At 48.0% G+C, this 23105-nt stretch overlaps 1 protein-coding gene and 1 non-coding gene across 3 annotated transcripts; both read right to left on the bottom strand.

Annotated features, from left to right (window-relative positions):
- Positions 1-808: 808 nt before the first annotated feature.
- On the bottom strand, positions 809-22644 carry STAT2 (signal transducer and activator of transcription 2). Of its 2 annotated transcripts, XM_032290666.1 has the most exons (24): positions 22436-22644; positions 17688-17825; positions 17379-17532; positions 16960-17055; positions 16694-16783; positions 16527-16602; positions 16024-16109; positions 15711-15859; positions 10385-10543; positions 10191-10283; positions 9610-9669; positions 9194-9214; positions 8870-8963; positions 8365-8412; positions 8197-8280; positions 7934-8032; positions 7699-7834; positions 7530-7582; positions 7314-7408; positions 5913-6049; positions 5536-5718; positions 5243-5300; positions 3002-3306; positions 809-2729 (listed from the first exon to the last, which is right to left on the bottom strand). In XM_032290666.1, the coding sequence occupies exons 2-24, from the start codon at positions 17816-17818 to the stop codon at positions 2587-2589; spliced, it is 2550 nt and encodes an 849-aa protein (XP_032146557.1). In that variant the 5' UTR covers positions 17819-17825; positions 22436-22644; the 3' UTR covers positions 809-2586. The 2 variants fall into 2 exon arrangements, with proteins under 2 accessions (XP_032146557.1, XP_032146568.1); XM_032290677.1 differs by lacking the exon at positions 17688-17825 and having other exon boundaries at positions 22436-22638.
- Positions 11765-11828, bottom strand: LOC116527903. Its single transcript, XR_004258783.1, has one exon. It is a non-coding gene; the product is annotated as a U7 small nuclear RNA (small nuclear RNA).
- Positions 22645-23105: the final 461 nt, after the last annotated feature.

Raw genomic sequence — 23105 nt, 5'->3', positions numbered from 1 at the left:
AATGGGACTCTCCCCTCAAAGGACATCTAGAGTCCCTTTCTTTCTTTCTTTTTTTCTTTTTGAGATGGAGCCTCACTCTGTTGTCCAGGCTGGAGTGCAATGGTGTGATCTTGGCTCACTGCAACCTCCGCCTCCCAGGTTCAAGCAATTCTCCTGCCTCAGCCTCCCAAGTATCTGGGTCTATAGGCACCCACCACCACGCCCAGCTAATTTTTGTATTTTTAGTAAAGACAGGGTTTTACCACGTTGGTTAGGCTGGTCTTGAACTCCTGACCTCAGGTGATCCACCTGCCTTGGCCTCCCAAAGTGGTGGGATTACAGGCGTGGGCCACTGTGCCTGGCCTTGGAGTCCCTTTGGAAGGAAGTTTGGTAACTCAAGGATAGCTGAAATTCTTTAAAAAAAAAAGAAAAGAAAAAAGAGGAGGGGAAGTGGCTAGTGATTATTTCCTTTCCTTTTTTCCATAGTCATAGCATCAAAAAGTGTGGGCTTTGAAGTCAGACAAACCCAGCCAGGTTTGTATGTTGGCTTTGCTACCAGTCAGCTGAGTGACAACAAGAGAGTTATATAACTACTCATCCCTCCCCCCACAACACATATATAGCTCCCAGCACCCCTGGAAGAGCCTAAGGGACAGGATGGGCTGCTCCAAACAGGGAGGGAGGAAGAAGAAACCTAACAAGAGGAACATAGAGGGGTGGATGGAAGAGAGGCCACAATTTTCTGACTTCATTTCCGTATAGCTTGTTGGTGTCCCTAAGAACATTAGTTTCTGTGAGCAGAGAAATAAAGAGGTTCAGAGATGAGACATTTCCAGATCAACATACAGTTTATTAGCCATTTCTGCTCAGAAGAGCCCCTTTCTCAACAGGACCTGTTCCTCTGACATAACAGACAAGAAACAGCCACCTATGCAGGGCCTTTCATTTATATCTCAAGTTATATCGGGAGGACATCTTAAAGCAATGTCAGTTGCCTGCTGGGGTTTCCTGCAAATAGCTAAGGTGTGAGATTGTCCAGAGTCCTACAACAGACCTTCAAGGTTTTAAGTTCCATGGACTTGGTCGTTGCCCAGGTTCACACAAGGAATTGAAAACTTCCTTTCAGGTAAACAACATATTGTACAAAAAAGGGAAGATGATATCATAATAGAGAAATAGCTAAGACCCAGTGCTTCTCCTCTGTGAAAACACCAAACTTTATCTAATACTATAACAAGAAATTTCTGCTGGGCACGATGGCTCATGCCTGTAATCCCAACACTTCGGGAGGCTGATCACCTGAGGTCGAGAGTTTGAGACCAGCCTGACCAACATGAAGAAATCCTGTCCCTAATAAAAATACAAAATTAGCCTGGTGTGGTGGTACGTGCCTGTAATCCCAGCTACTTGGGAGGCTGAGCCAGGAGAATCACTTGAACCCAGGAGGGGGAGGTTGCAGTGAGCTGAGATCATTCCAGCCTAGGCAACAAGAGTGAAATTCTGTCTCAAAAAAGAAAGAAAGAAAGAAATTCCTGGCCAAGTACAGTGGCTCATGCCTATAATCCCAACATTCTGGGAGTCCAAGGTGTGAGGATCACTTGAGCCCAGGAGTTCAAGACCAGCCTGGGCAACATAGCGAGACCCTATCTCTACAAAAACAAAAACAGCAGGGCATAGTGGCGCATTCCATGGTCCCAGCTACCCAGGAGGCTGAGGTGGGAGGATTGCTTGAACCCAGGAGGCTGAGGCTGCAGTGAGCTGTGATTGCACCACTGCATTCTAGCCTGGGCAACAAAGTGAAATGCTGTTTCAAAAAAAAAAAAAAAAAAGCAGTTCCTAAACTCTCAGCAGCCCTACCATCCCCGGCCTCCAGGAGTGATCTACCTCCTAAGTATTGAGAGAGTGGAGACCAGGTGGCATAAATTAGTGTGCAAAGCTTCACGGGCACATTAGATTGGCAGGATCATTTTATCGGGGAGGAACAGGTACAGCCAGCTTAGGGGCAGAGTAGGGGAGGAGACTGGTAAGAAAGAAAAAGGTCTACTTCCTGTCCATCACCTTCCTCAGGGTGGAGTTTCATATGGTAGGCTAAGGCAGAAAGCTCTCAGCCCCTGCAGGAATAGAAGAAATTTAGGGCTTGAGTCAGGAGTGAAGGAAAGAAGAAGGGAAAAGTTATCCTAGACATGAAGGAATGGAAGAAATAAATGGAGTCCTATCCTGTGTCTGCGTTCCCCACCAAGGGTCTAACTGGCTATTAAAATGTGGAAATCCTTCCATACTGGAAAGACGCCACTGCCCTGAGCCCTCCAAGAGCCTGTCAACTGACCTGGCCTGCCCCCAGGATCCCTATACCTCCCAGTACAGCAGGCAGCCTCCAGGATCCTATTTAGACCTATGGCTCAACATCTGTTCTGATTAATTGTTGTCCCTTCCATATCCATGTTATGCTTTCACCTCTCACCCCAATGGAGTCACACAGGCCTGAGTTTGAACAGTTAACCCAGCTTAGAAGGGACACATGCCTGATTCACATCCTTGGAGAGCAACATCATGGTATCAGGAGTAGGAAGGGCAAGAGATACAAGAAGAACAGAGGAAATGTGGTTCCTAGAAGTCAGAAGGCATCAAGGGTCCATCAGTGTAGAAGTGGCTGGGGCGGGAGACGAAAGCCTCATCCATGGTGCTCTGGCCAGCCAACAGTGGGTCACCATTCGGCATGATTTCTTCAATCTTTATACAGTTTCTGAAGACTAGGTAATCCAGAGAGAAAAGTTAGGTCCTGACCTTAGGAATTCCCAACCCAGCAGGGAAAGGGAGGGAGGATGGCAGGAAAGGCCTGGGAAGAACCTGAGGGAGGTGGGGGAAGGCATGTGTAATTCCTAAACAAAGGAATCACAGAGATAATGGGCCTCTTTCCAATACGGAGCTTGGAGCCCAGCTTTTTCTGTAATGGAGAGGGAGTGGCAGAAGAGGTAGGAAAGGGAATATGTATCCTCTTCCATAGCTCCATCTCATTACTTACTTTCCATTGGCTCAGTGTTCAAATGTCTCAGATCACAGGGCAAATCTGGTTCTGGCACTGGCTGTGATACGGGTCCTTGGTCTGGCTGTGGCACTGTTTGTGATACCGTGCATAGTGTGGGCTCCATTACAGGGTCCAGAGTGGACTCCAGCACAGACTCCAGTGCTGGCCCCAGATCCAGCCCTGCCTTCAGCAGTGACTCTAAGTCCATGCCGAGCTCTGGCACCAGGCCTAGCTCCGGCTCTAACGACTCCAGCTCTGGCTCCGGCTTAAGCTCCAGCGGTTGTTGCAGTTCATCCACCTGTCTGGATACCCAAAAACAGACAAAGGGGCAGGACTCAATGGCTTAAGTGAAATAGGAAATGGTAGAGCAAGCAGGAGCCGTCTCCCTCGTCTAAGAAGGTAGTAGAGTGGAGGGCTAAAGAGCATGGGGTTTGGAATCAGGCTTGCTAGAGTTTGAATCCTATCATTTACTAGCTGGGGTACCTTAGGAAAATTACCTAACTTCTCTGAGCCTCAGATTTATCATCTATAAATGAGAACAATACCTAGTAATTCTTGAGCGGCAGCAGGGTGGTTAAAAGCAGGGCTATGGAATCTGACCTGTATCATTTATTAGCCATGTACCTCAGGTACAAAATTTTACTACTCTAAATCCAGTTCCTTAGCTGAAAACAGTGTTTGCTTCATAGGACCATTTTGTAGATTCAATAAAATGAGAAAATGAACACCATTTAGCCTACTGCCTGACACATAATAAACTTTCAGGCCAGGCACAGTGGCTCACACCTGTAATCCAAGCACTTTGGAAGGCCGAGGTGGGCGGATCACTTGAGGGCAGGAGCTTCAGACCAGCCTGGCCAACATGGTGAAACCCTGTCTCAACTAAAAATACAAAAATTACGCCAGGCGCGGTGGCTCACACCTGTAATCCGAGCACTTTGGGAGGCCAAGGTGGGTGGATAACGAGGTCAGGAGTTTGAGACCAGCCTGGCCAATAATACAGTGAAACCCTGTCTCTACTAAAAACACAAAGATTAGCCAGGCATGGTGATGTGCACCTGTAGTCCCAGCTACTCAGGAGGCTGAGGCAGGAGAATCACTTGAACCTGGGAAGGGGAGGTTGCAGTGAGCTGAGATCATGCCATTGCACTCCAACCTGGGCCAGAGGGCGAGACTCCATCTAAAAAAAAAAAACAAAAAAAAAACAAAAAAAAAAAACTCCCAAAAATCAGTCAGGCATGGTGGCACTCGCCTGTAATCCCAGCTTCTCAGGAGGCTCAGGCAAGAGAATCGTTTGAGCTTGGGAGGCAGAGGTTGCAGTGAGCTGATTGTACCATTGAACTCCAGCCTGGGCAACAAGAGTGAGACTCCGTCTCAAAACAAACAAAAAATTTATCCCCAGCCAAGTGCTGTGACTCATTCCTGTAATCCCAGCACTTTGGGAGGCCAATGCTTGAGTCCAGGAGTTCAAGACCAGCCTGGGGAACATAATGAGAGCCCCATCTCTGCAAAAAATTCAAAAAATTAGCTGAGCGCAGTGGCGTGTACCTGTAGTCTCAGCTACTTGGGAAGCTAAGGCAGGAGGATCACTTTAGCCCCCAGGTCAAGGCTGCAGTGAGTCATGATTGTACCACTGCACTCCAGCCTGGGTGATAGAGACCCTGTCTCAAAATATATATATATAGGTGGGGTGTGGTGGCTCACACCTGTAATGCCAGCACTTTGGGAGGCCAAGGTGGGCAGATCCCTTGAGTCCAGGAGTTCAAGACCAGCCTGGGCAACATGGTGAGACCCAATCTCTACAAAAAAAAAAAAAAAAAAAATAGCTGAGTGTGGTGATGCATGCCTGTATTGCTTGAGCTCAGGAGGCTGAGGCTGCAGTGAGCCATGACTGCACCACGGCACTCCAGCCTGGGCGATAGAGCGAGATCCTGTCTGGAACAACAACAACAAAAAGCTCCATGCTTGACATCAAGTAGGTGCCTATTAACACCAGTGATTATGATCATTATTATCCAGAAACTCCTGTGGAGACAACCAAAGAATGGCAGCAGAAAAATATGAGATAGGAGAGAGACTAGAACAGAAAAAAACCAGAGTGGGCTAGGAGGAGGGAAAGCTAGGAGGGAGGGAAGCCTAGGAGGGAGGGAAGGCTGGGGAGACTGGAATAGGCCATGTTAGAACCACTTTATCAGCCAGAAAGGATTAGGGAGGAGGGGTGAAGAGTTCATATCTCACCTATTAGAGACCACAATGAGCCTGTGTTTCAGGTATTTTCTCCGTTCCTGGAGATTAACTGTGAGGAACATACACAAGAAGCAGGGAAGATCAGTGGGCCGGACACACGGCCTGAGGTTCCCCTAGTGCAGATGATCCTGGCAGTCTCATCCCCATAGTAACAGCAGTGTCCCCTGGACAAATCCCTTAGCTCCTCTGGATATCAGTTGTCCATGCTTGAAAGGAAGGAGTTGGGTCTATGGATGTTGGAGGATCTCTGCAATCTAGCAATGAAATATGTCAACGATTCCCACCTTTCTCCTGGTAGTAGCACCCAAAAGCTTCGTCCCGGGGTATTCGGGGGTAGAGGAAGCGCAGTGGGTTCTCAGGTATGTTTTCTTCCGTGAGCAACTGGTAATGGCGGATGATTTCAGTCAGCGGGAGTGACTGCAGCACCTCCTTGGTGTACGGTTGCACAGAGTAGATGAGCACCTTGTCTGGAGAGTGAATGCAGGAACAGGCAGGCTTGAGGGAAGAGGCTGGGCCTGGGAGCTCCCTGCTCTGGCTCTCCAGCCCCAGATTGGCTGAGGGATTCAGGACAGAGGCAGGGAAGCCAAGGGCAGGCAGAGGGGCAAAAGGGGAGTCAGGCAGAAAGGAGAGGCTGTGGGAATGGCAGGGCAGAGCAGCTGACCGTCATCTTGGTGCTCCACCCAGGAGCAGGTAATGCCCCCTTCTGACGATTCACTGAAGCGCAGTAGAAAGGTGCCAGAGATGGTCTTCTTCAGCAGCCGGCGCTCCTGGCTCCGACTCACAAAGCCCATGATCAGTCTGGAGCACAGAGAGCAGCTGTGAACCCCTCATTCCCTCCGCCCCGCCAGACCCCTGCCTCCCTGCTCCCCGCGTATGAAACAACAGCCCCGGTTTTGGAACCCAGGTTTTGGACCAAGCCCTGCCACTTAGCTTTTTATCTTTTACAAGTCACTTCACTTTGCTGACAATAGCCACCTTCCCAGGGTTTGAAGAGGTATGAGGATTCAGTGAGATCACACAGATGAACAGCACTTTTTTTTCTTTTTTTTTCTGGAAACAGGGTGTCACTCTGTTGCCCAGGCTGGAGTGCAGTGGCATGATCACAGCTCACTGCCGCCTCGACCTCCCAGGCTCAAGCAATCCTCCCACCTCTCAGCCTCCAGAGTAGCTAGGACCACAGGTGTACACCACCATGCCTGATTAACCTTTGTATTTTTTGTAGAGATGGGGTTTCACCATGTGGCCCAGGCTGGTCTTGAACTCCTGGGCTCAAGTGGTCTGTCTGCCTCAGCCTCTCAAAGTGCTAGGATTATAGGCATGAGCCACTGTGCCCAGTCATGAATAGCTTACTTTTTTTTTTTTTTTTTTTTTTTGAGGCAGTTTCGCTCTTGTCTCCCAGGCTGGAGTGCAGTGGTGCCAGCTTGGCTCACTGCAACCTCCACCTCCCAGCTTCAAGTGATTCTTCTGCCTCAGCCTCCTGAGTAGCTGGGATTACAGGCACCCACCACCATGCCCAGCTAATCTCTGTATTTTTAGCAGAGACAAGGTTTTGCTATGTTGTCCAGCCTGGTCTTGAACTCCTGACCTCAGGTAATCTGCCTGCCTTGGCCTCCCAAAGTGCTGGGATTACAGGCATTAGCCACTGTGCCCGGCCATGAATAGCACTTTTAAAGGTCAAATGCTACACAAATTGGTAGGCAGTGTGGAGAAAAGAACATGGGCTTAGAGTCACATAGGCCTGGGTTTGAATACCAACTCTATCCCTTGGGTAAGTTCTTTAACATCTCTGAAATTAGTTTCCTCACTTGAAATGAAGGTGACAAAACCCACCATTCAACGTGGTCATAAGGATTACATAAGAGAATTCACGAAGACCACCCGGCAGGCTCTGGAGCGTAGGAGATGCTTCACTTACATTGGCTATGACTATTACTGTTACAAATGTGAGAATACACGGCCTTGCGCCTGTCTGCTCTCTCTCCCTGCTTGCCACATGAGGGCGCACAGAGTCCACTCTCAACAGAAAGCACAGGCCCATTGGGAAGGCTGACCAAGGCCTTACCCATCATTCCAGAGATCCTTCAGGTGGTCATGTACCAACTCCAGAATTTTGTCCAGCCATGTCCAGAATGGTAGCTTGCCTGGAGGGCTCTCTCGCTGGAGGAGGAATGGAAAGTTAGCAAGAGCTAAGGACCTGCCCCTGGTATAAAGGAGGATGTGGGAAGGCCAGTATTTGGACTGTGGGCTAGATCTATCTCCACAGGATGCAGGGAGTTACCTTAGTGAAGTCAGCCCAGGACAGCAATGCATCCTCAGTCTTACAGTTCTGCCCTGTGGGACAGATAGCCACAGACAGATGATGAGGGAAGCAAGGCGTCCTGGATAGACAGGACAGAGGGACAGGAAAGACGAAGGCTGGGGAAAGGCTGAGGGGAGGAAATATGTACCGAACAGCTTGTTTTTCAGCATGCTTAGCTGGTCTGAATTGAGGCCTCGGCCAACATACGAGGAGAACTGCCAACTGAGAGCAGGGCCCAGCAGGCTCCAGGGGGCTTTGGGGGGGTTGGAGAAGAACTGCTGGTTCTGCAGGGGTGAGAGGAGTGCAGGCTGGCTCAGAAGCAGCCCCTCACACCAAGCTTCCACACCCCCCCTCTCCCTTGACCTGTTGGCCCCACTCCCTACCTCAAGGTTTGGGCTGAGCAAATTGAACCAGAGAACTGAAGCCCAGGCAATTGAGAGTTGGTTCATGTTGGAAATAATCACCACAGGGAGGGTGTCTGTCTGGGGAGTAGACAGGAGTCACAGAAAGGGATGTGAGGTTTCTAGCTGCAGGTAATTGTCAGAGGAAAGGAGTGCTAACCCACCCCAAGAGGCTTCTGTTTATCCCCTCCTTATGCCTTCTTCCAAAGCTGCTTTCTCTCTCCTTGTCCTCCATTTTAACTCACTTTCAGCTCCTGTTTCAGACCCTGGTAGGTGTATTTGACTGTGAAGCTGATGATGTGCAGTTCCTCTGTCACACTTAGTGGCCCCTGGGACAGCCAAAGAGACAGTCATCAGAAGACCCTTTGATGAGAAAGTCTCCCCTGTCCCCTAGTCCTCTGTCCAGGTCTTACCTTATTGCTTCCCTTTCCTGAACCACCTGAACGTTGCTCCACCAGAGTCTGTGAATTAAAGGAAAGGAGAGAAAATGCCAGAGTGGGCACCCTAGGGTCCCTGGAATCCCCTGTTTGGCTTCAAGACCTCTCAAGCCCTCGGAACTTCCCCCAACTCATGTTCCTTTGGACTAAAAGCAGGCCAGGTGCAGTGGCTCATGCCTGTAATCCCAGCACTTTGGGAGGCCAAGGTGGGTGGATCGCCTGAGGTCAGGAGTGATCAAGACCAGCCTGACCAATATGGTGAAACCCTGTCTCTACTAAAAATACAAAAATTAGCCGGGCATGGCATGTGCCTGTAGTCCCAGCTACTTGGGAGGCTGAGGCAGGAGAATCGCTTGAACCTGGGAGGCAGAGTTGCAGTGAGCTGAGATCGCGCCACTGCACTCCAGCCTGGGCGACAGAGTGAGACTCCATCTCAAAAAAATAAACATAATAAAAAGCATAGGTCACAAACTATTCTTACCAGATAACCAAAGTCCCAAATCAAACCCTGACTCTGCCCCTTCTCGGGGGTCAAAGTTTTCTGATTTGAAGTCAGAATGTTGAACTTCCGGAACCTGTTCCAGGAGGAGGACGATACATGGAGACAAGGAACAGAATTATTCTAAAAACTCAGCAGAAAAAAAAAACAGAAATTCCACTTCATTTCAGATCTTGCCTTCTCCCTTTGTCTATATCCCAGCCAAATCCCCCTCCTCCTTGTTTGCGCTCCCACCAGGGTTGCCGAATATGGTTCTGCAGGTCATGCAGTGTACAGATGTTTGCAGTGTCCTTGTCAAGCACCTACCCTTGTAACTGAGGAGGATTCCTGAAAAGAAATAAAAAGAAAAAAAGTCATTAGGCAAAAGAGCATGGAAGTTAGCAGTTTGGTCTTTGGGATCAGATAGGCCTGGATTCGAACTTGACTTGAGCTCACTAGCTAGGTGGCCTTGCACAAGAGATGTAATCAGTCTCGCTGAGTCTGTATCCTTGTTTGTATGGTGCATTGGTAATGTTAATTCATAGGGTTTCTGTGAAAATTAAATAAGTACCTGCCATGCTGCATGTCACATAGTAAGTGTTCAACAAAAGAAATGAATTACATAATTTCTATGAGGTAGGAATTGAAGGGGAAAGAAGATAGCCCCAGGGCCCTGTTGTGAAGAGTAACTCCTCCACCCCAGCAGCCCATGTCCTGGCCACCCTTCACCTCCACCAATTTACCTGTCAATGGAAACTTCCACAGTCAGTGACTCATTGCCTTCCTGGAGTCTCACCAGCAGCCTGGGGGAATAGAAGGAGGATAGGGGAAAGTGGTCAACCTCAACCTTCCGGATAGGCCAGATGTTTGAAAAAGAGAAGAGGGAAGCCAGGCGCGGTGGCTCATGCCTGTAATGCCAGCACTTTGGGAGGCTGAGGCGGACGGATCGCGAGGTCAGGGGTTCAAGACCAGCCTGACCAACATGGTGAAATCCCGTCTCTACTTAAAAATATAAAAAAATTAGCTAGGCATGGTGGCACACACCTGTAATCTCAGCTACTTGAGAGGCTGAGGCAGGAGAATCACTTGAACCCGGAAGGGGGAGATTGCAGTGAGCCGAGAGCATGCCATTGCACTCCAGCCTGGGCAACAGAGCAAAACTCCGTATCAAAAAAAAAAAACAAAGAGAAGAGGGATTATGAGAGGTAGGGAGGGGACGGGAAAGAGAGAAGAAAAAGCCAAGGATGGGAAGATCTGTAAAGCCAGAAAATACACAGTGGCAGGGTTGGGAAAAGGAAGCAGGAATGAGTTCTGGAATGCCGACCTTGTTCGGACGGTGAACTTGCTCCCAGTCTTGAGGATGAGGGGTCGATGGGGAGTTTGGGGCATGCAGGGCTGGGTTTCTACCACGAAGGCTCTGAGGAAAGAGAGGTGTAGAGAGAACATATAGCTCAGTATCTGTAAGAATGGCTTCCCTTGTTCCTTTCTTCCCCCAGGGTTCCTGCCTGGCTTCTAGACCTGTGGAGCAGACGCTGTAGCAACTCTGTGACCTGGGCGTTGCGTAGGTCCACGCCTTCAGTCAGAGGGTCATCCTGATAGCTAACCAGGCAACTCAGTCCCTTCAGCTCCTTCAGCAGCTGCCTCAGGTGAAACAAGAGCTTCGCTCCAGCTGTGAACCTGGTGATAGATTTCAGAAAGAAGGAATCCATGAATTTCCTGAATTCCCCCACCCAGGTTCCAAGAACTCTTCATAAATATATGAAGAGTCAGAAATTAACTGGGGTGAAAAAAAAAAAAGAATCTAGGAAGCACATAAAAGATTATTCAACATGATTCATAATCCAAGAAATAAAAATCAAAGCTATTTTCACATACAAAACTGCTAACAGATTTAACATAATAACAGCTTTTTTTTTTTTTTTTTTTTGAGACAGAGTCTCACTCTATCATCCAGGTTGGAGTGCAGTGGCACGACTTCAGCTCACTGCAACCTCCGCCTCCCGTGTTCAAGCAACTCTCCTGCCTCAGTCTCCTGAGTAGCTGGGATTACAGGTGCCTGCCACCACGCCTGGCTAATTTTTGTATTTTCAGTAGAGACAGGGTTTCACCATGTTGGTCAAGCTGGTCTCGAACTCCTGACCTCAGGTGATCCACCCACCTCAGCCTCCCAAAGTTCTGGGATTACAGGCGTGAGCCACTGCGCCTGACCCCATAATAACAGCTTTCATATGCTATGTATAATTTATATTAAGCCCTTTACACATATTAATGCATTTAATCCTCAAAACAACCCTCTGAGGCAGGTACTATTAATATCCCCATGTTACAGATGATAAAACTGAGGCAAAGAAAGGTTAAGTGACTTGCTCAAGGTCATAAAACTAGTAAGGGATGAAGCTTGTATGTGATCTCAGGCAGTCTCATTGTACAACCCACACTTCTAACTACTGTACTTTACTGTCTCTATAATTAAAAATAATAATAATCAGCAGCCAGGTACGGTGCCTCATGTCTGTAATCCCAGCACTTTGGGAGGACAAGGTGGGTGGATCACAAGGTCAGGAGTTTGAGACCAGCCTGGCCAATATGGTGAAACTGCGTCTCTATTAAAAATACAAAAATTAGCTGGGCGTGGTGGTGCACGCCTGTAATCCCAGCTATTTGGGAGCCTGAGGAAGGAGAATTGCTTGAACCTAGGAGGAGGAGGTTGCAGTGAGCTGAGATCACGCTACTGCACTCCAGCCTGTGCGATGAAAGTGAGACTCCATCTCAAAATAATAATAATCAGCAATGTGGTGACAGGAAAACCATACACTACATATGAGAAAATAGACTCTGTTGGGACAACTATTCTAAGAGACGTTTGGAACTATCTTTTTGTGGGTTTTTGGTGGGGATGGGGGTAGTTTCTGGCAAAAACCTGAAAGCCTGCTCGACAAATTCTAAAAGAGCTGTAACACTTGAAACAATCATTTTAAAAGTCTCCCCAGCTGGGCATGGTGGCTCATATCTGTAATCTCAGCACTTTGGGAGGCAAAGGTGGGAGGATCACTTAAGGCCAGGCACTCCAACCTGGACGACAGAGAGAGAGATCCTGTCTCGATAAATAAATAAATTGGCAAGGTGCAGTGGCTCATGCCTGTAATCCCTTCATTTTGGGAGGCCGAAGCAGGCAGATCACAAGGTCAGGAGATTGAGACCATCCTGGCTAACACAGTGAAACCCTTTGGAGGCAAAGGGTTTTGACTCTTTCTCTTTTATTTTATTTTTTGGCACCAGAGTTGACTTTTAATTTGTCCTAAAGCTGCTGAAGCAAAAACCATGATAAAACATTTTGCTTTCTTTTTACCACCTCCTCTTTCTCAAAAAAATAAACAAATAAATAAATGCTGGCTGGTCATGTACCATAAGTACCATATACCTGTTTTTCAATCAACCTGAGCAATTGTGGTATATTTTTATTTACTTTTTTTTTTTTTTTTTTTGAGATGGAGTCTTGCTCTGTCGCCCAGGCTGGAGTGCAGTGGCATGATCTCGGCTCACTGCAACTTCCACCTCCTGGGTTCAAACAATTCTTCTGCCTCAGCCTCCTGAGTAGATGGGGCTATGGGCATGAACCACCACGCCTGGCTAATTATTTTATTTTTAGTAGAGATGGGGTTTCACCATATTGGCCAGGCTGGTCTTGAACTCCTGACCTTGTGACCCACTCACTTCAGCTTTCCAAAGTGCTGGGATTACAGGCGTGAGCCATTGCCCCTGGCTACTTTTTTTTTTTTTTTAAGAGGTGGGGGTCTTGCTATATTGCTCAGATTGACCTCAAACTCCTGGGCTCAAGCTCAAGCACTCTTTTGGCCTCAGCCTCCTCAGTAGCTGGGTATTATGGGGTGTGTGTGTGTGTGTGTGTGTGTGTGTACACACACACTTTTAGAGACAGGGTCTCCTTCCCTTGTGTGTGTGTGTGTGTGTGTGTGTGTGTGTGTGTACACACACACTTTTAGAGACAGGGTCTCCTTCTCTTGCCCAGGCTGGAGTGCAGTGGTGGGTATTATGGCGTGTGTGTGTGTGTGTGTGTGTGTATACACACACACTTTTAGAGACAGGGTCTCCTTCTCCTGCCCAGGCTGGAGTACGTGGTGGGTATTATGGGGTGTGTGTGTGTGTGTGTGTGTGTGTGTGTATACACACACTTTTAGAGACAGGGTCTCCTTCTCTTGCCCAGGCTGGAGTGCAGTGGTGCAATCACAGCTCACTGCAGCCTTGAACACCTGGGCTCAAGCAATCCTCCCACCTCAGCCTCCTGAGTAGCTGAGACTACCGGCATGTGCCACCATGCCTAATTTTTTTTTTTTTGAGACGGAGTTTCACTCATGTTACCCAGGCTGGAGTGCAATGGCGCGATCTCGGCTCACCGCAACCTCCACCTCCTGGGTTCAGGCAATTCTCCTGCCTCAGCCTCCTGAGTAGCTGGGATTACAGGCACGCACCACCATGCCCAGCTAATTTTTTTTTGTATTTTTAGTAGAGACGGGGTTTCACCATGTTGACCAGGATGGTCTCGATCTCCTGACCTCGTGATCCACCCGCCTCGGCCTCCCAAAGTGCTGGGATTACAGGCTTGAGCCACCGTGCCCGGCAATTTTTTTTTTTTTTTTTTTTGAGATAGAGTCTTGCTCTGTTGCCCAGGCTGGAGTGCAGTGACATGATTTCAGCTCACTGCACCCTCTGCCTCCCGGGTTCAAGTGATCCTCCTGCCTCAGCACCCCCTAGAGGCTGTGATGACAGCAACACACCACCATGTTCGGCTAATTTTTTATTTTTTAGTAGAGATGGGATTTCACCAGGCTGGTTTCAAACTCTTGACCTCAGGTGATCCACCTGCCTCAGCCTCCCAAAGTGCTGGGATTACAGGCATGAGCCACTATACCCAGCCCGGCTTTTTTTTTTTTTTTTTTTTTGAGATAGACTCTCACTCTGTGGCCCAAGCTGGAATGTAATGGTGCAGCAGTCTCGGCTTACTTCTGGGGCTCAAGCGACTTTCCTGCCTCAGTCTCCCAAGTAGCTGGGACCACAGGCACGCACCGTCACACTTGGTTAATTTTTTTGTATTTTTAGTAGAAATGGGGTTTCACCATGTTGCCCTGGGTGGTCTTGAACTCCTGAGCTCAGTCGATCTACCTGCCTTTGCCTCCCAAAGTGCTGGGATTATAGGTGTCAGGCACCCCAACTGGCTTTTTTTTTTTGAGATGGAGTCTCACTGGGTAGCCCAGGCTGGAATGCAGTGACACGATCTCGGCTCACTGTAACCTCTGCCTCTTCAGTTGAACCAATTCTTCTGTCTTAGCCTCCCAAGTAGCTCAGAATACAGGCATGCACCACCACACCCAGCAAATTTCTGTGTTTTTAGTAGAGATGGGGTTTCACCACATTGGCCAGGCTGGTTAAATATTATATATATATATACATTTTTTTTTTTTGAGACGGAGTTTTTTTCTCTTGTTACCCAGGCTGGAGTGCAATGGCGCGATCTCGGCTCACCGCAACCTCCGCCTCCTGGGTTCAGGCAATTCTCCTGCCTCAGCCTCCTGAGTAGCTGGGATTACAGGCACGTGCCACCATGCCCAGCTAATTTTTTGTATTTTTAGTAGAGACGGGGTTTCACCATGTTGACCAGGATGGTGTTGATCTCTTGACCTTGTGATCCACCCGCCTCGGCCTCCCAAAGTGCTGGGATTACAGGCTTGAGCCACCGTGCCCGGCTATAAATATATTTTTTAAAGCCTAATAGCATATATATGACATGTTTATACTGTTTTATATGTATATATAAATATATAATATACTGTTAAGCTGAAAAAAAAAACCCATAGGTTTCAAAATAGTATGAACAATATGATTCCATTTTTGTTTAATAAGTTAAAGATAATTTTCTCTTCTTCCTTCTTTTTTTATTAATTATATTTATTGCAATAAAAATATATTTTAAAATATATATATATATTTTTGAGATGGAGTCTCGCACTGTAGCCCAGGCTGGAGTGCAGTGGCGCGATCTTGGCTCACTGCAGCCTCCGCCTCCTGGGTTCAAGCGATTCTCCTGCCCCAGCCTCCCTAGTAGCTGGGACCATAGGTGCGCATCACCATGCCCGGGTAATTTTTTTTGTATTTTTAGTAGAGATGGGGTTTCATCATGCTGGCCAAGCTGGTCTTGAACTCCTGACCTTGTGATCCGCCCACCTCAGCCTCCCAAAGTGCTGGAATTACAGGTGTGAGCCACCATGCTTGGCCTTTTTCTTTTTTTTTTGAGATGGAATCTTGCTCTGTTGCCCAGGCTGAAGTGCAATGTTGTGATCTCAGCTCACTGCAACCTCTACCTCCAGGGTTCAAGAGATTATCCTGCCTCAGCCTCCTGAGTAAGTGGGATTACAGGTGCCTGCCACCATACCTGGCTAATTTTTTTGTATTTTTAGTAGAGATGGGGATTCACCATGTAAGCCAGACTGGTCTTGAACTCCTGACCTCAGGCAATCTGCTTGCCTTGGCCTCCCAAAATGCTGGGACTGTACGCATGAGCCATTGCGCCTGGCAAATATATTTCTGGGTGATCAAAAAGGAAGGAAAAAACCAGATTGTAGGTTAATTCATTCCTTTCCCTAAAGTAGACTGGGCTCTGGGCTCCTTAGGTGGTAAGGATGAGGAGCAGAATAGAGCTGAAGTCAGCAGGGTGCAGGACTCATTCTGGGGAGCAGAGACCAATGAGAACAGTATCTCTTGCTATATGCAGGATACTGCAACTTACAAATAACAGCGGGTGGCAAGGACGAGGGTTGGGGTGGTTCCTCACCATTTCTCCAGCTGTGCCAACCCATGGTCAACGGGAGATCCAATGCAGGCTTTTTGCTGCTGGGCTTTCCACTCCTCCAACTTTGGCAGCAGTAGCTCGATTAGGGTAGTTAATCGGCCTAGCAGCGCTTTGGAGGCATCCAGCACCTCCTAGGAAAGAGATAATGTGAATGTTGAGCATCTCTCCCTATCACCCTCCACCACCCAACTGGGGATGAAAAGACAAAGAAGCCAGTGCTAGGGAACCAGGGTCCCCACGTCCCTCATTTTTTCCAGGTCCCCGTTGCCCACACACACAGTCCTCTGCCTCCCACCTTTCTCTTTTTGTCCAGTTCATTGAGAGTTTCCTGCAGAATCTGCTGCTCTTTGATCTGATGGGGGTCCAGAGAAGATGTCTTCCCTGGATGGCAGGAACAGGAGTCAGTTCAGGGGTTCTTTCCTCTCCTTCCTGACTGGGGTGAGTCAGAGTCAGGAAGGAGGAATTTTTGTGGAGAAAGGCATGGAAACCAAGCAAAGCACAGGTACCTGTGGGACCCTCAGGCAAATTCTGAATGGTCGTGTTTGGACCAGACACCTCCTCAAATAAAACAATGTCAGTTTTCCATGCATTTCCTCAACATTCAATGTCTCTCAGTCACACCTCCAGCTGGACCTCCACCAAACACCCTGGCACTTCCAGCTTTGCATGGCAGGGGGACTGTAGTCAGTGCGTGTATCTGATAGTGACTACTGCTCATTGGAGCTTTCTCCTGTTCAATTTGAGCTCTGACTTCTCAGCAGGCACTTATCTTTCTCCTGCCCTCAATGTGCTTCCTACCTTTGGCCTGGATCTTATATCTGAAGCAGAAGACATCCTGTTGGTCTTTCAGTTGGCTGATGGATTTTACCAGCTTCTACAGAGAGGAGAGGACCCCAATGAGGCTGCTTCTTAGGGAGGGGCTAGGCTGAGCCCTGCCCACCCTAACTCCTACCACATCTGCTAACCTCCATCATAGCCTTTAAATCCAGGATTCGGGATTCAATTGCATGTTGCTGGCTCTCCACAGGTGTTTCAAGAACTGGTTGTTCTTGATCCTGGAAAAAAGAGGCTCTGAGCACATTTTAACTCTGGCCTTTCATGCCTTAAATTCTGGCCTGAAATTTATGCCACAGGATGTGGGAGGATCCTGTTCTGAGACAACTCCCTGGGTCCTTTCTATGGTTCCTCTCCACTTCAGGAGCTTCCAACATTACCACTGAATTGTCCTCACCAGTTGAGCCCTCTGAGCCTGGATCAGAATTCTTTTTTCTTCCAGAAGGAGGTTAAAGATCATCTCAGCCAGCTGGGTAGGGCCCTGGGAAAAGGCCTAGAATAGTAAAACAGAAAGGATTGATACAATTCAACCACCCTCAATGACCTATCACCCTAGACCTTCCCCACCAATGTCCACAGTATTTCCTCCTCCCTTGAGGTTCCTAGCTCTTTCTCTTTTCACCATGGCACCCTCCCAGCAGTATCCCGTAGATGCAGCCCTTGTCTCTGCCAGTGATTCCCTAAGTCCAGACTCTGTCCTGCTTTCCCTAGATCTATCCCCATCCCCCTTTGTACCTCCAGGTACTATTCCATTCTCCAAACCTTACTCCTCTATACTCAGCTCCCAGTGCTACCCCATTACTCCCAACCCTGTACCTGAATGTCCCGGCAGAATTTCCGTAAATTGTGCTGTAGCAACAAGGACTCTGGGTCCTGCCTGCAGCGGCCACATTCATAGTTCAGCTGATCCAAGAAGTGGAAGAATAGCATGGTAGCCTTGGACTCATCATTCCCCAGTACAGCTTCCTGCCTGGGCACCAGGAATAAAAAGGATTAGTGTCTCTGCAGGGTTGCAGCAGTCCCGAGGCTTTCCAACCTTTTCCTGCCATTAATGATTCCAGGATCCTGGGGGTTCAAAAGTAAGAAACGACCTTTCTCATCCCCCCAACTTCCTGAGCGCCTCACCAATTCTGGTCTTCAATCCAGACAGCCAAGTACTGTCGAATGTCCACAGGCAGGAGGCTGTGTGAGTAAAGCTGGTGTAGCTGGTCCTGAAAGCGGCTGTCAAGATTCTGCAGCATCTCCCACTGCGCCATTTGGGCTCTGCATCAGAAGTTGAGGGTTCCCAATTGAATATTTTGCTGGACTAAATCACCCATAGTTTCATGATTGTTCATTGTTACTAATTTAAAATGTTTAAATTATATAAGTAATAAAAGCACAGAAAACATGAAAGTCTACGTTGACCCTACTCCTAATCTTGGTTCTTTCACCTCCTCTCCAGAAGTAACCACTACTGTCAGTTTGGTGCATATTCTTCCAGGGAGTGCTACTGGTTGAGTATCTGCTATTCCAAGCATTTTGGATTTCAGATTTGTCCAGATTCTGGAATATTTGCATTACTTACCAACTGAGCATCCCTAATCCAAAACTCTGAAATCTGAAATGCTGCAAAATCCAACTTTTGAGTACCCACATGATGCTCAAAGGAAATGCTCATTAGAGCATTCTGGAGTTTTTTTTTTTTTTTTTTTTGAGATGGAGTCTGGCTCTTTTGCCCAGGCTGGAGTGAAGTGGGATAATCTTGGCTCACTGCAACCTCCATCCTCTAGGTTCAAGCGATTCTCCTACCTCAGACTCTTGAGTAGCTGGGATTACAGGCACCCACCACCACGCCTGGCTGGCTAATTTCTGTAGTTTTTTTTTTAGTAGAGATGGGGTTTTACCATGTTGGTCAGGCTGGTCCCAAACTCCTGACCTCAGGTGATCCACCAACCTCGGACTCCCAAAGTGCTAGGATTACAGGTGTAAGCCACTGCGGCCCCAACCTGTATTTTAATAGCTCCAATAAGTGGGCCTTTGTGCTTTAATGAGAATTTTCTTTTCTTTCTTTTTTTTTTTGAGACAGGGTCTCACTTTGTCATTCAGGCTGGAATGCAGTGGCATGATCTTGGTTCACTGCAGCTTTGACCTCCCAGGTTCAAGTGATTCTCTGTCTCAGCCCCTCAAGGAGCTGGGACTACAGGAGTGTGCCATCATGCCTAGCTAATTTTTGTTTTTTTTGGAGAGATGGAATTTTGCCATGTTGCCCAGGCAGATCTCAAACTCCTGAGCTCAAGCGATCCATCCACCTCAGCCTTCCAAAATGCTGAGATGGGCTGGCGTGGTGGTTCATGCCTGTAATCCCAGCACTTTGGGAGGCCAAGGTGGTCAGATCAGGAGGTCAGGAGATCAAGACCATCCTGGCTAACATGGTGAAACCCCATCTCTACTAAAAATACAAAAAAATTAGCTGGGCATGGTGGTATGTGCCTGTAGTCCCAGCCACTTGGGAGGCTGAAGCAGGAGAATCACTTGAACCTGGGAGGCAGAGGTTGCAGTGAGCCAAGATGGCACCACTGCACTCCAGCCTGAGCGACAGCGAGAATCTGTCTCAAAAAAACAAAAACAAGGCCGGGCGCGGTGGCTCAAGCCTGTAATCCCAGCACTTTGGGAGGCCGAGGCGGGTGGATCACGAGGTCAAGAGATCGAGACCATCCTGGTCAACATGGTGAAACCCCGTCTCTACTAAAAATACAAAAAATCAGCTGGGCATGGTGGCGCATGCCTGTAATCCCAGCTACTCAGGAGGCTGAGGCAGGAGAATTGCCTGAACCCAGGAGGCGGAGGTTGCGGTGAGCCGAGATTGTGCCATTGCACTCCAGCCTGGGTAACAAGAGCGAAACTCCGTCTCAAAAAAAAAATGCTGTGATTACAGACATGAGCCACTGTAACCAGCCTAATGGTAATTTTCTTTTTCTTTTTTTTTTTTGGTGAGATGGAGTCTCACTCTGTCGCCCAGGCTGGAGTGCATTGGCACAATCTCAGCTCACTGCAACCTCCACCTCCTAGGTTCAGGCGATTCTTCTGCCTCAGCCTCCCGAGTAGCTGGGACTACAGGCGCACACCACCATGGCCAGCTAATTTTTTTTATTTTTAGTAGAGACAGGTTTCACAGTATTGGGCAGGCTGGTCTCGAACTCCTGACCTCATGATCTACCCGCCTCAGCCACCCAAAGTGCTGGGATTACAGGCGTGAGTCACCACACCTGGCCTAATTTTCAAATACACTCTAGAGTGAATAGCACAAGGATCACCATTCAACTTTAACAAACATTACTATTTCCATTACCCTATTTCATCTATCTGCCTAATTCATTTATTTTACATTTATGTGTTTAATTGTTCTTTATATTTGCTTATGCTAAAGCATTTAAAGATCAGTGTTGATATTAAGTTTTTTTTTGTTTTTTTTTTTTTGTTTTTTTGGGGCGGAGTTTCGCTCTTGTTACCCGGGCTGGAGTGCAATGGCGCTATCTCGGCTCACTGCAACCTCCGCCTCCTGGGTTCAGGCAATTCTCCTGCCTCAGTCTCTTGAGTAGCTGGGATTACAGGCATCCGCCACCATGCCCAGCTAATTTTTTGTATTTTTATTAGAGACGGGGTTTCACCGTGTTGACCAGGATGGTCTCGATCTCTTGACCTCATGATCCACCCGCCTCGGCCTCCCAAAGTGCTGGGATTACAGGCTTGAGCCACTGCGCCCGGCCCAATATTAAGTATTTTTTATGGCATGATCTCTGCTGGCCCTGAAACTATTTTGTTTTTTTTTCTGAGACGGAGTCTTGCTTTGTCACCCAGGCTGGAGTGCAGTGTCATGATCTTGGCTTGATGCAAACTCCGCCTCCAGGGTTCAAGCAATTCTTCTGCCTCAGCCTCCTGAGTAGCTGGGATTACAGGCACCTGCCACCACGCCCAGCCAACTTTTGTATTTTTGGTAGAGATAGGTTTCACCATGTTGTGCAGGCTGGTCTTGAATTTCTGACCTCAGGTGATCTGCCTGCCTTGGCCTTCCAACGTGCTGGGATTACAGGCGTGAGCCATCATGCGCAGCCACCTGAAGCTTTTTTAGGAGCTAAATCTTTTTGGAGGTCAGGTAAGTATACCCTATAAATTACCCTCTACATAGGAAGGAGGAGCTCCATTCTAGAAAACATCTAAATGCTGTGCAATGGGTTGCTCAATCCCTAAGAATATGACACTTTTATGACCTGTGAATCTTGAATATGATTATGGGTTATCAACTTTGTGAGATCCTGATACTTCATGTAAATTTGTCTTTTTTTGGTCAGGCTCAGTGGCTCACGCCTGTAATCCCAGCACTTTGAGGGGCCTGGGTGGGAGGATCACTTGAGGTCAGAAGTTCAAGACCAGCCTGGCCAACATGCCAACATGGTGAAACCCCGTCTCTACTAAAAATACGAAAAAATTAGTAAGGCCTGGTGGTCGGCACCTAATCCCAGCTACTCAAGAGGCTGAGGCAGGAGAATTGCTTGAACCCAGGAGACAGAGGTTGGAGTAAGTGGAGATCATGCACTGTACTCCAGCCTGGGCGACAGAGCAAGACTGTGTCTCAGAAAAAAAAAAAAAAAAAAAAAAAAGGTTTTTTTTTTCTTGCATGTCACCTGACAGGTTTGCCTGTCACCAAGCAGGCTGTGCTATGCATCTTTCTCCCCACCTTTCCCTGCTTGTTGACATCTGGTGTCTATTTAGGAAACTGAAACTTATGCTTGTTGCAGCCCGAGCCTAACAGAACAGAATTTATGCATGTTTGTGGTCTAAAAAGGTCACATGATCTTATTACAAAGTAAAGAGAAATGCTTGGGGTAGGACAGTCCTCTACTAACATAAATAACATCAGCTGCCTTTCTACCTCTGGAAGTAGAAACAAGGGAAAGGAGAGATTGTGTAGGGGCTATTTTCATTTTAGCCCTTTTAGTAGTGCTTGATTTTTAAAACTATGTAACTGTATTGCTGTTATGACACAAAAAAAATAAGTTAAAAAAATGATTAGGTGGCCATGCATGGTGGCTCATGCCTGTAATCCCAGCACTTTGGGAGGCCTACAAGACAGGAGGATGGCTTGAGCTCAGGAGTTTGAGACCAGCCTTGGCAACATAGTGAGATTCCATCTCTTAAAAAAAATTTTTTTTTTTTTAATGATGAGGTCTCAATTCTTGAGGATTTAAGTGTTTAGTATCAAAGGCGCAAGGGAGCAAAGATTCAAATGTGAAAACAAAACAAAACAAAAGAAAAAACCTAGTCTCCCCAAATGGATTGTGAACACTGAGGTTAAGGGCTGAGACAATTTTTTCTCGCTATCTCTCACTCTTAGACACATATTTTGCACTCAAGAAGCTTTTCTGAAATGAACTGGATTTTGTGTGTGACCTTAGACAATCGTTTCATCTTTCAGGAGCTTATACTTTTTTACAAAACAAAGATGATAGATTTATCTACCTTTGTTTTTTCGGTTTTGTTTTGTTTTTGTGTTTTAGGTTTATCTATCTTTGGATATCGTTTTTTTTGGTGAAGATAAAAAACGCAGAGCAGAGGCAAAAACTTTGGTTCAGATACCGAATCAACATAACAATGCCAGATTCCGGGTCTCGGAGGCTTCAGGGGACTTTGGGGAGAGGGGCATTAGGGTTGGGGAGATAAGCCCGGCAGGAGAAGATTAAAGACCGAGCCGGCGACAGGTCCTATTTCAACCTGGGGACAGAGGCTGCCCCCTCCAGGGCGTACGTAACCCCTGAGGCCAGTCGCCCTTCCCTGGGAGGAATTCTCACTGTCACCCCCACCCCCACCCCAGTACACCCTCTCAGGGCCCGTACCTGATTAGGGGTTGCAGTCCCCGCGCCCTCCAGTGGCTCTGGTCGCGACTTCCCGTGCCTAGAGGGATGTCGGGTACTAGAGCCTCCCGCCCCGCCTACAACTTTGGCCAACCCCCTCGGATCCGCCCCCTTGTAAGGTGGCCCTGAAGTCCGGAGCGGCCTCTTTCCCAGCCACCACCCCGACACTGACACTCAGTCAAGTGCTTCCCAGACTGCTAGCTCAAGGGCGCCGCCGCAACTCCGCCCCATCCGTGGGGCGGGACAAGCTGGGCCGGAACGGCACCTCCAGCTCCAGCGATTGGTGGAGAAGCTCAAATAGGCACTGCCTACGAGGGGAGGAGTCCAATTAGTGGACTTGTCCAAGGCTGAAACAGCTGATTTTCGAGAACCCGTGGGTGGGCCACGGAACCGAAACTAGCCTGAGGACCCTGGAGACGCCAAGGGCCCCATAGGAAGGGGTGGGACCGGAATATCGACGTCTTGGGATAGGAAGAGGAGGGCTGAGGTAATGAAAACAGCATTTTTTCCTTTTTTATAATTTTTCTTTTTTAAAGGCGAGGTTTCACCATGTTGGTCAGGCTGGTCTTGAACTCCCGACCTCAGGTGATCCGCCCGCCTTGACCTCCAAAGTGCTTGGATTACAGGCGTGAGCCACCACGCCCGGCCAACA

The sequence above is a fragment of the Sapajus apella genome, unplaced genomic scaffold (genome assembly GCF_009761245.1).
Source record: "Sapajus apella isolate SASKATOON/1434 unplaced genomic scaffold, GSC_monkey_1.0 scaffold2, whole genome shotgun sequence".
Taxonomy (NCBI): Eukaryota; Metazoa; Chordata; class Mammalia; order Primates; family Cebidae; genus Sapajus; species Sapajus apella.
Note: the sequence above shows the minus strand (reverse complement) of the source record. Positions and strands in the feature narration are given on the sequence as shown.